Source organism: Trichechus manatus, unplaced genomic scaffold, assembly GCF_000243295.1.
Source record: "Trichechus manatus latirostris isolate Lorelei unplaced genomic scaffold, TriManLat1.0 scaffold00048, whole genome shotgun sequence".
NCBI classification, from domain to species: Eukaryota; Metazoa; Chordata; class Mammalia; order Sirenia; family Trichechidae; genus Trichechus; species Trichechus manatus.
Window position 1 is genome coordinate 9,679,097 of NW_004443984.1, and position 12,153 is coordinate 9,691,249.

The window sequence follows — 12,153 nt, forward strand, 5'->3', positions numbered from 1 at the left end:
TCTATTGGTGGACATGTGGGTGTTTTCCAAATTTTTGATACCACAAAAAATGCTGCAGCAAACATCCTTGTATTTATATTTTTGCCCACTTTCATAAGCATTTTGTAGAAGTAAAATTGCTAGGTCCACATGCATTTGCCATTTTAAAAATACGAATTGAGGATAGCTTCCAGCCTCTTTAGTATTTTGTTTTTCCTATGAGATTATAAATGCCCGATGATATTTGTAGGAACTGGCATTTCTGGCTTTGAATTTTTTCTGGTTGATATTGCAGCAGACCTGAGGGAGTTTCTTCCTAGGATGGTGGTTTTCCACTTTTGTTGGGGGGTGGGGCGCAGGGCGAGGGGGAGACTGGTTGACAGTAAAGCATTGTCCCAAATGTCATGGAAACTGGGTTTGCATCCAGGTTAGCAAGAAATCAGCTGGGTTATGTGGATAAATCTTGTCCTATTTTCTTCCCCATTAAAGGGGCTAATGATACTAGCTGCACTCATGCACTTCATTTCAGAGTTTTCACGATTTCATGATATATAGAATGCAAACATTAGGGGAAGTCAGAAAGTGAATGTTAATGTCATTCTCATTGCATTTTTTTCTCCCTTATTTTCTCATTGGCAGTGATGGCTCCCACCCAGAACAGCTTCTGGCAGTTTCAAAGGATGGTCAAACACATCACAGGGCGGAGTGCCTTCTTCTCCTATTATGGATACGGCTGCTACTGTGGACTTGGAGGCAAAGGGACCCCTGTGGATGACACTGACAGGTGAGTGCAGATGGCCAGGGCTCCGAGGCCTCCGCCATTCAATTTGGAGTGAAGTCTGTGCTGGAAGCAGGAGAGGACATTAGAATTGCAGATAACAGAAACCAACTCAGTCAAGCTTAAGGAAAAAATGAATGGGAGCCAGAAGGTAGCTCTTGAGGAACCCAGAGCCAGGGCTGTCTTCCTGGGTGTTTGACCTGCACAGCTGCATGGGCCTCATGTTCAGAAGGGACCATGCTTGGTTTGCTGCTCTGCTGTCACCATCTTGAAATTCTTAGTTTTTGAACAAGGGGCCGTACCTTTCCTTTGCACTAGGACCCACAAATTGTGTAGCCGATCCTGCCTGGATCTCTAGGAACTTTTTCACCTCTCAGTCCTTGTGGCAAGTGTGGGCTTCCCTCAGCTCCTCAGTTTTTAGGTTTATAGGCCCAGTAAGACTGACTGGCTGTCTCTCAGTCCTAATTCCAAATTCTGGGAGGGAGAATCTGGGTGGCCCAGTTTGGCAAACTTGTCCATCTAGGTGGGGTCCCAAGATACAAACCTGGTTGCCAGGGCCTGCTCACAAAGATGGGGTATGGGGGAGTGGAGTGTGCATTCCCAGAAAATGTGGAGGCTGGTATAATTTGGTGAGGGTGCAGAGAGGTAGGAAACAGAAAAGTTTGTCATTTCATTTGAAAAAATAAGACAGCAAAATGGCTCGTTCCTAGCTACATTCAACCTAGTGTGGATAAATGTGTTCTGGTAGCAGGGCCTGAAATCCCACTCCAGGAGCTTGATTCCTCTGGGTTGGGCTCAAGGGACCATCGAATGTTCTGGTTAGAAGAACCCCAGAGTCCCGGAAGGGAACTGATGCTCATGAAGTGAAGTGCCCACTGTGTGCTGAGCACTGGGATTGGTGATTGGCACTCAAGGGCTAATTTAATCCCCACAAGGATTGTACGAGGCAGATGTACCCATTTTACAGGTGAGGACAGTGAGGATCCAAGACCAAGAGTCACTGAACAACCTGCCCGAAGACGTGCAGCTTCTTAGTGACAAAGTCAGGATTTGAACAAGAATTTGCCTATTTTAATGGCTGTGCCCTGTCCCCAACACTCTGTGCCTCCCCGTTGTCCAAGTCCAAAGGCTGGTAATAACATTTAACACAACTAGCCAAAGCTGATAAACAGCGAAAAGCCCACTTGCCGATAGGAGGGGTAAAAGACAGAAGCACCTTGCCTAGGGCATCCGACAGAAGCATTTTCTTTTCTCCTCCATTTGAATCCAGGTCAGAATGTTGCATCTCTGCATTCCCGTCCTCCTACCGGGGATGGACTGTGGGGGCTATTCTCTGGCTATTTTCTCTCCTTGAATGCCCTCCCATCTGGCTCCCAGGGGCCAGCAGACTGAGTGACACGAGAGCAAGCACTAGGTCTGCTTGTACAGACGATTGTTTCCTCAGAGGCAATCACAGTGCTTGGCACATAATAGGTACTCAGTAACAATTTGTTGAATGAAAGTCACACAGACCTAGATTTGCATCCTGGGCTCATCATTTTCTACTTGTACGATTTTGGGAAACTCGCCTCTCTGAATCTTGTTTCTTCCCCTATAAAATGGTAACAGTGATGGCGCTTCGTCGGGTTACTTTGGGGAGTGAATGAGCTAGCAACAGATTCTAGAAAGGGCTCCAAAAATGGTCGTGGCTATTTATGATCAGTAATTCCCTTCCCCACCTTCGGCACCTTCTCACCCAGGGGAGGAGGTGTGTGGGTCCTTTCCTGTTCCTGCCTCAGGTCCTCCAGCTGATTCCCCAGGGACCCCCTCCCCCAGCTTGGAAAGCCCCTCACTCCCTCTCCTCTGGCCCCCAGATGCTGCCTGGCACATGACTGTTGCTATGAGAAGCTGAAACAGCTCGGCTGCCAGCCCGTGTTGAACAGCTACCAGTTCCACATCGTCAACGGCACTGTGGCCTGTGAGTAGCCTTCTCTAAAGGATGCGTCTTTGACCCTGGGCCTTTCCTTAATGTCCACCTCCTTGTTGACTCAGAGAACTCTTAGGAAATGAGATGTTTCCAAATGCTTTGCGATGGGAACAGGTTCCTGGAGAGTCCTTGTATCTCTGTCTCTCCTGCCCGCAGCTGGACCTCCAGTACCCTCCCTGAGCACGGAGCACGTGCCTGTTATATAGTTGTTGGGTGCCATCAAGTCGATTCCAATTCATAGTGACCCCCTGTGACAGAGTAGAACTGCCCCATAGGGTTTTCTAGTCTACAGTCTTTACAGAAACAGATTGCCAGGTCTTTCTCCCTTGGAGCCCCTGGGTGGGTTCGAACCACTGACCTTTCAGTTAGCAGCTGAGCACTTAACCGTTAAGACATCAGGGCTCCTTTGTTACATAGTAGGTGCTCAATAAATATATGTGGAGATTACATTGAATTTTGCAGCTTCCCTTGGCAACTGTTGCTGTTGAGAGCATTCCTCCTTCTGCCTGTCATGCGTTACACAAAGCAGCTCAGCTGTCTTTCAGCCGAACAAATATTTGTTAAGGGCGACTGCGTGCCAGGCACTGTGATAGGTGCTGTGGGGGACATGAAAGTAAGCAGGAGGAGAAGAGAAGGAAACAAGTGTAGTCTTGCGGCCATTCAAGTGGAAGGGAAAGGGCAATGGTGGGCAGGTGGACTGAGTGTCCAGGATGTAGGTAGTGGTCCCCGATATCCTGGAGCCTGTCTGGGGCTGGTGGGTGTGGAGAGGGCAAGTCCAGACTCTGAAGAGCAGTCCATTTAAAGGCTCTGGGCAACAGCCTTCTTGGGGAGCAGTGTCACTCCACTGTAGCCAGTGGTCTGGCTGCTCCTGAGAGCCAGAGGTCATGGGGCCGACTCCTCCTACCTGGCCTCATGGGTTGCATGAATCACTTCCCCTCCCATCCCCACTCCAGTGTATTAATTTGCTGTTGTGAGTTTTTTCTTAATGTCCATCTGTCTCCTCCCAGGTCTGAGGACTATCACTCCACTCATGTCCCCGGGCGGGGGGAGGGAGATTTGTACCTGCCCCTTGTGTTGACTGCTCAGCGCTCAGACCCTAGGTCTCCCCAGTGCCCCAAACAGAGCTCCTGCTCAGTGCCCCAAGACTAAGAGATAGGGATGGGGGCAGTCCCCCTGCACCAGCTGTGAGACCTGAGCCGTGTGATCTGGGGGCTCGGTCCCCTGCAACTGAGGGCCAGCTTCAGCTCGGGGCGGCTCCTCAGCCCTCTGCCTCCTGCCCCAATCACATTATCGACAGGAAAAGAACCGTCATGGAGACTTCCCAACTTGGAGCTCTCTGGAGATGAACAACTTCAGGCCTCAAGCAAAGAGTCTCTCCTAGGATGCCCAAGGCCATGTCCAGTACATGAGAAAGCCAGGGCCTGGTGGGAGGGGTACGGGAGAGGGGGTTGGAAGAGGTTGCCCCCAAAATAGTGCCTTCTTTGACATATGATGTCCCCATGAGGCCAGGGACTGAGTTTCTGACCACCTCCTCCCACCCCTCTCTGCCCCACAGTCGCAAGAGCCCCAGGCATAGTCATTCACTTGCCCAGTACTGACTGAGCACCCATCAGTGCCCACCCAGGGACAGTACTGCATCAGGGGCCAGGGACATGGAACAAGGCAGACCCAGTCCGTGCTCTTCTGCCTTCACAGTCTTGTGGAAACTCCAGAGCTGAAAGCACCCTTAGAGACCATCCAGACCAACCCCTCACAGTAGTGATGGGGAGACCGAAGACAAAGGGCAAGGTTTCATCAAAATTAAAACACATGCATCCTGAGCCTTTCCAGTGCTCTGGGACACACTGCCTGGCCTGAGTTTTCTGGGTCTCGGTTTTCTCATCCATCAAGTAAGGAACAGTAACAGCTGCAGCTTATGAGCATCTTCCATTTGCTTGCCAGCAAAGATCAGTCTTTGCTGATCAGGAAGAATTCCTTCCTTATCTTGGATCTTGGCTTGTACGTTTTCTATTGTATCCGAGGGTTCAACCTCCAGAGTTACAATCTTCCACGTCTGAGGTTTTATGAAAATCTGCATTTTGGTGGCAGTTCCACTGCAGATGACTGGTCGGGAAAGCCTGCATGATAAACCTTTGAAGCAGGAATTATTTGCCCCTTTGTCAAGGAGGACCCCAAGGTTCAGAGAGGTTAACTGAGATGGCCAAGGTCACACAGCCAGAGAAAGAAGTGCTGGGATTCGGACCCAGGACGTCTGACCCAGAGCTCATGCTCCTGCCTCGATTGAACCATCCTGCCCAGCAGCATGGGGCTCTAGGGAGGGTGATGAGTCTGTGCTTGACTTCAGGGCTCACGCACAAATGTAAGTTACTGGGCTGTAGCAGACTGCGCAGGATGCTCTACCCTGGCCCAGGAAGGGCAGAGAGAGGCAGACAAAGCTTGCTCGTCTGAAATGCCCTCTATCTTTCCATTCCTGCTAAGATGCTTGGAGTGAGCACACACTTTGGAGTCCGGTAGAGCTAGATCCTAATCCCAGCTTCACCCCGTCTAACTGGGTAATTGGACAAACCACCCTTGGGCCTTAGACTCCTCATTTGTAAAATGGAGATGCTAATCTTTACTTCATAAGGTTGCTGCAAGGACTGACTAGAATAACCCAATGAAAGGGTCTGGCACATAGTAGGAGCTTAGTTGATGCCCTTCCTTTTAGATGCTGAGATTTTTTTCTTTTTTTTTTTTCCTTCTTCTTCTGTAAGTTTTCTTTCCCCCTCTACTTTGTGGTGAAACGCTGGGATTTTATTACTGTTCAGGAATTTCTTTGAAGCACCTCATTTGAACTTGCATCCCCTCGGGCTAATGTCATTAACCCTTTACAGGATCAAATCTCTCCCCTACCCTCCGTTCCTCCACTGTTCAAAGAGCTGCCCCTGCAAGGATTAACCAGCTCCCCAGCCTCCCTAAATTCTGAAATCCTGCACCCAAGCCTGGTCCCAGGTTACCTAGCAACCAGCAGCCGCTCCAGGGATGCTGTTGGTGAGCAGGGGAGGGAAACGAGAAAAACAACTTGGTCTATCTGTGTCTGTAAATGTCACTGGGAGATCAGTGTCAAGAAAGCCTGTAACCCAAGCCCTGGGGCCAATCTGCCTGGTGGGTACAGCTGCCCTTGGGCAACCTAGGAGGCTGTTATCCCTCCTTTGGGGGGCTTACGTAAGTACTTGGCATTTGCAAGGGACTTTCAGATCACCCAGTGGTGACAGCCCCTCTCCACCCACACACACATACATGTATTGTACAGGGAGGAGCCCAGTCATGGGAGGCAAAGACCAGGTCCTAGCCAATTTCACCACTGCCACCTCCCTCCCTGTGCCAAGGGGGATGGTGATGAGGGTGGTACTGATGTTGTTGTGTGTCACTGAGCCAATTTTAGACTCCTAGCGACCCCATGTGACAGAGGAGAACTGCCCCATAGGGTTTTCTAAGCTGTAATCTTTACGGAAGCAGATTGCCAGGTCTTTCTCCCGCAGAGCCACTGGGTGGGTAAGAATGGCCAAACTTTTGGTTAGCAGCTGAGCCCTTAACCGGTGATAAGGATAACCCTGGGAATTCATAGTCTGCAAAGGTCCTTCACATGTACTACTGAATTCATTCCTCACCACAACCTCCATGCGCGGACACACCACCCGCCTTCTCTCCTAGTATATCTGAAATGATCCTGTTGACTTGTACACATACTCTCCCCCCAACTAGCATGGACGTCCCGAGTGAGCAGGGAGTGTCCTGTCTTGCTCAGGGACACGATCTCTGGAGTCTGTAGAGACCGATGCTCCTGAGACTGTGCAGTGTGGGCTTGCTTTCTCCTACCTAAACCTCCAGTTCCTAGCACAGGCCAGGCACACATTAGGAACTCAACACAGGTTTGCTGAGTGAGTGAGTGAATGCAAAGCTCATGAAATAGGTGGTGCAATATCTTTATCCCCATTTGAAAAGCTGAAGAAACTGACTCGTAGAGAGGAAATGATGTGCCCAAGATCATGTGGCCTGCAAGCAGCAGATGTGGAACGAGGGCCTGTCTCCCTGTATCCTAGGACCAGGCTCCTTGCACTGCCCCAGACCTGCCTCCAACTAGTGCAAACCAAACCCAAACCAGTTGCTGTCGACCCACGTGTGTCAGAGTAGAACTGTGCTCCATAAGGTTTTCAATCGCTGAATTTTTAGAAGTAGATTGCCAGGCCTTTCTTCGGTGGTGAACTCAAACCTCCAACCTTTTGGTTAGCAGCCAAATGGGTCAACTCTTTGCACCATCCAGGGACTCCCCAGTCAGTAGGGCAGTCAGCAAATACCGATGGAGCATTATTTAGTTAGGCAACCATCTAGATGGGGGCTGGAGAGCGGTAATAGAAAAGAGAAAATCCTTGCCCTGAAGGAGCTTGAGTTCTGGGGTGGGGGAGAGACAGACCATAATGCACTCATAAATAAAGGTACATCTGATAGTGACAAGTGCTATGAAGCACCTAATGTGAGGAGATGGAATAGAGAATGACAGGTGAGGTGGTCAAGGAAGGCCCCTTTAAGGAGGTGGCATTTGGTCCGAGACCTCAAAGCCAGTGTGGCAGGAGCAGAGGAGCCTTGAGAAGGAGGGGAGATGAGGTTAGGGGCTGGGCCAGGAGCTGCTCCCATGGGGCTGGGTGGACGTGGGAAGAAGCTGCCTCTGCTTCCATTGCCGTGGGAAGCAGGGAGTGATATGCTCTCATTTTGCTTTAGAAAGATCACTCTGCTACTGTGCAAAGGAGGGAAGCAAGAGAGGAAAGAGGGAGGCCCATGAGGAGGCCGTTTTGGTAGCACTGGGAAGAAGTGACTGTGGCAATGGGATGGAGAGAAATGTCAGATGCTGGGTGTACTTTGGAGGGAGAGTTGACAGGACCTGCTGCTGGATTGGATGTGGATGAAAGAAAGAGAGGATGAGGCTTAGGTTCTCGGCCTGAGCAGCCATAGATAGTGGGACCGTCTACCAAGCTTGGGAAAATGAGGGAAGATGAAGGGAAAAGCCAGAGCTAGTTGTGAGCCACGTGGCGTTCGAGATGCAGAGCAGACATCCAATGGGTGTCTATGGGACGTGTGCATATTTGAGTCAAGGAAAAGTCTGGGCAGGAGCTGAGAACTTGAGAGTCACCAGTGCTCAGATGGTATTTAAAGCCCTGAGACTCGGCAAGAGGTCCCAGGGAGAGAATTTAGAGAAGGCAGGACTGAGGCCAGAGCGCAAACATTCAGCGGCCTTGCAGCAGGTCTGGGTTAGCCAATGACAGCAATGCAGACCTTCAGGCCTGGCCTCACTGGTAGAAGTGTATTTCGTGGGATGTCCTGAAGTAGTAACTTCCTTTCTTCGTGCCTCAGTTTCTCTGGAAGATGCAGGATCTGGAGCTAGGCTACCAAAGATGGCATTTCTTGGCCTAGGGCTGCCTCTTCTTCCAGGTTATGACAGGCCTGGTCCTACCATGGCTGACTGACGCCCACAGAAATGAAGATGTAGACCATGCTGAAGATTGGTCCCAGAAGGCTTGGGGATCGGGCAGGCCATTAGAGGTGGAACTGAAAGTCAGGAGAGAATTATACTCCACACATTAGAAAAGACAGGAAGAAAAAAGGAGAAGGGAGTGAGAGAACGAGGAAGAGGTTTAGACAATAGAGATGGAAGGAAGATGGCATGGAAGAGAAGAAGCAAGGCACAGAAGACAAAGAGGTAAACAGAAAGAGGAAGGGGTGAGACAGAAGAAGAAAGGGGCAGTGGCTGAGGAAGGGTGGGAGAAATGTCTAACTTTGAGTTTCCAGAGTGGCAGCATCGGGGTGTCAGGTGCTTTGGGAGGAGTGTGAGGATGGATGAGGCAGAGAGAAGCAGCCCTACAGGACCTAGTGGGCTCCCCCGCAGGCACAGCTGCTGCTCTGGGAGGGAAGTAAGTGATGTGCTGGGGACAGAAGGGGAGAGGGAGATGGATGGGCACAGGGTCCCTGGAGGGACTCCCTTGGGGAGCTAGGCTTGATGGATCTTGAAGGATTTTCACAGATGGAGAAGGGGGTGTGGGAGGGCAAAGGTGATCCAGGCATTGGGAACAGTGGGAGCCACCGGAAGTGAGCCTCAGAGGCATGAACATCCCTGGCATATTTCATGCCGGTAAACGGAAAGGTGGGGCTGACGCGTAGGGTGAGTGTTGACATGTCTTGAGAAATCAAGTCTCCAAAGATGCGTGGGAGGACAGCTCCCTGCAGGAATTGTGGACGTTGGAGAGGGAAAAAGGCAAACAAACAGATTCTAGCCAGCACTGTGTCCAACTTAAGAGGATATTTCTTTTTTCTATACGTGAAGCTAAGGGGGCATCATCTTAATAAAAGCATGCATTTATAGCGCACCTTTTGTGTGCTAGGCAAACCACACCACTCCATCTGTCAACGACAACATAAATCTTCATGACAATCCTGTGACGTAGACGCTATTCTTTATTTTGGCGCTATTATTTTGTCACCATTTTATCGATAAGGATTGTTGTTGCTGTTAGCTGCTGTCGAGTTGGCCCCTGACTCGTGACAACCCCATGCACAATGGAACGAAATGCTGCCCAGTCCTGGGCCATCCCCATGATCATTTGTAGATCAGACCATTGTGATCCACAGGGTTTTCACTGGCTGATTTTCAGAAGTAGATTGCCATGTCTTTCTTCCTGGTCTGTTTTAGTTTGGAAGCGCCACTGAAACCTGTTCAGCATCACAGCAACACACAAACCTCCACTGACAGACAGGTGGTGGCTGTGCATAAGGTACATTGGCTGGAAATTGAATCTGGGACTCCTCCATGGAAGGCAAGAATTCTACCCCATAGATGAGAATGCTGAAGCTAAACGAGGTTAGGTAAATTGCCTAAGGTCACAAATCAGGGCGTAGTCTGGGTGCCTCCCTCCTCCCAACCCTAAAAAGAGAGTGGAACCGGGGCGGAGTTATCTAGAAAGGAAAATGTGCCTTTAACATCCCTTATACACACATGCATGCGTGGGCGCACCCCCACAAGTGCACCGCGCGCACGCGCACACACACACAGGGCATCACGGGTCTGACTACTAAATAAAAGATCCGCACCTAGTGGTGACTCAGCCAAAAGGCAGACACTCAATCCCAGAGGCCTATGGAGGCTTCATCATTTATTCAATGACTATTTGTGGAGCACCTACTATGTGCCAGCATCTGTTCTGGATGCTGGGGATACTGTGGTGAACAAGACAGACAAGATCCTGGCCTCAAGGAGCCTACATACACTCCATTGAGGAGAGAGAAAATCAGCAAGTAAACAAGTAAGAACTAATTACAGATTGTGAAAAGTACCATGATTGAAATAAACGGGGATGAGGGAGAGAGTAGCTGGGAGAGAGCTTTAGATTCAGTGATCAGGGAGGGCCTGTCTGAGGATGTGAATTTCCAGTGATCCCAGAGGATGGGATGGATTCAGCCCTTTGAAGATTCTAGGGAGAAACATTTTAGACAAAGAGAATAGCGAGTGCAGAGGCCCTGGGACAAGATAGAGCAAGAAATGTGACATAAAAGAAGCCAGTGTATCTGGAGTAGAATAAGGGTAGGAGAGTGGAGGGCGTTGAGAATGGAGAGGTTGGCAAGGGCTGAACCACAGCCAGCCTACTTTGTAGACTTTGAAACGGACTTGGGATTTCTCCTCTGAACAGTGGGAAACCACAGCAGGGCTTTAAGCAGGAGAGTGAACATAATTCAGGATACATTTTAAGAAGGTTCCTGTTTATTTCCTCCCATTAGGAAGGAGGAGTAGATAGTGACAGGGATTTGAGTAGTGGCCAAGAAGATGGATACAAGAAGGCAAAACATAAAATAGTTTAAACATAGAGAAAACCAGTTGGGCTTGCTGGTAGACTGGATGTGAAAAGCCACAGTAGGGGAGGAATTGAGGTCGGCTCCTGGTTTTCTGGCTCGAGTAGGAGGTGGTACCATTTACTGAGACAAGAGTGTGGGTGAAGTACAGGCTTGGCGGGCGGAGGAGCATCTGTCTATCTAGAGTTCCCTTTTGAACTTCTTAGGTTGGAGATGCCGGAGACATCCAGGTGGAATATCAAGCAAGCAGATGGAAATATGAGATGGGTTCTGAGAAAATTGGTCCCCTTACCTTGGCTTACTCTCTGGGTGGTCCCTGGGTGACTCAAGCAGTTTGTGCTCGACTACTAACCCAAAGGTTAGCAGTTCAAAACCACCTAGTGGCACTGAAGAAGTAAAGGCCTGGCGATTTACTTCCATAAAGATTACAGCCAAGAAAACCCTATGGAGCAGTTCTACTCTGTAGCTCATGGGGTCACCATAGTCAGAATCAACTCAACAACTTTGGGTTTTTTGTTTACCTCAGCCTGTGGACTGGTAACAATGAAAACAACTGCCCAGTTGAGCCCAGCCTAATTCAGGACACCCACCTCCATCAACCCACACTCCTCTCCCCCACTCTTATCTCCTTCCAGGCTTCTCTTTATTCCAACACTTGTGGGATGTCCAGGTGTGGTCTGGGAAGGGTTTGGGGAGGAAGGAAAAGGCCTTCCAGTTTCTTTCCTTTCTGTTGTAACCCTTGACCCCCTTTGCATCAAGCTCTCCATTCTCCTCAACCTTAGAGCCAACCCTGGACATGGGCTGGGAGCTCCCAGTGACACTTGGGCCCCTGTCTTTCTGCAGGCGGATGTGCCGTGGGTCCTGGTGTTGGCTGCCTCTGTGGGCTGAGGGCCTGCGAATGTGACAAGCAATCCGTGTACTGCTTCAAAGAGAGCCTGCCCACCTATGAGAAAAACTTCAAGCAGTTCTTCTCCAGCCGGCCCCGATGTGGCAGACGCAAGCTCCAGTGCTAGAGAGGCACAGGGTCTTCCTTGACATTCAGCATCTGCTCCAGTGTCACTCTTCCAGGAAGCCTTCCAGATCATCCCCAACAGGCTCGTCCTCCTCCCAGGAGGGAGAACAAAATGTTTCCCCCAAGGAAGCAGCTCACCCTGCAGCATTCTGGCCCAGGGTCCTCCTTGTCGTTCAGCACCTGGGGGCTGGAGATCAGCAATGAAACAGACAAAATCCCTGCCTTGAAGGAGCTTGTGTTTATTCTAGAGAAGGAGACAGACCACAAACATATACGTAAAATAAATACATTCAGAAAGTGGGAAGTGCTATGAACAAGGCAGTGGGGGAAAGAGATGTCCCCAACCCCCCATCTCTGGAAGTTTCTGGGAGGTAAGAGGCCCTAGGATGTACCCAGAACTCTCCCTCCACCCCTATCCCAAATCAGGTTGCAGAGCAGACTTGGGAGCTGGGCCCACAACCCATATCTAGCTGGGAGGAAAGCAGAGGTGACAAGGGTTCGGCACACACTCCAGAGACCCAAGAAGCACATTTGGAGTTTGTT

The 12,153-nt window shown here is 50.0% G+C and overlaps 1 protein-coding gene across 1 annotated transcript; it reads left to right on the top strand.

The window, feature by feature from the left end:
- Positions 1-620: 620 nt before the first annotated feature.
- Positions 621-11,858, top strand: PLA2G2C (phospholipase A2 group IIC). The gene is made up of 3 exons (XM_004377270.2): positions 621-763; positions 2,611-2,714; positions 11,442-11,858. Exons 1-3 carry the CDS (start codon positions 621-623, stop codon positions 11,609-11,611), a joined length of 417 nt encoding a protein of 138 aa, XP_004377327.1. The 3' UTR covers positions 11,612-11,858.
- The last annotated feature ends 295 nt before the right edge of the window (positions 11,859-12,153 follow it).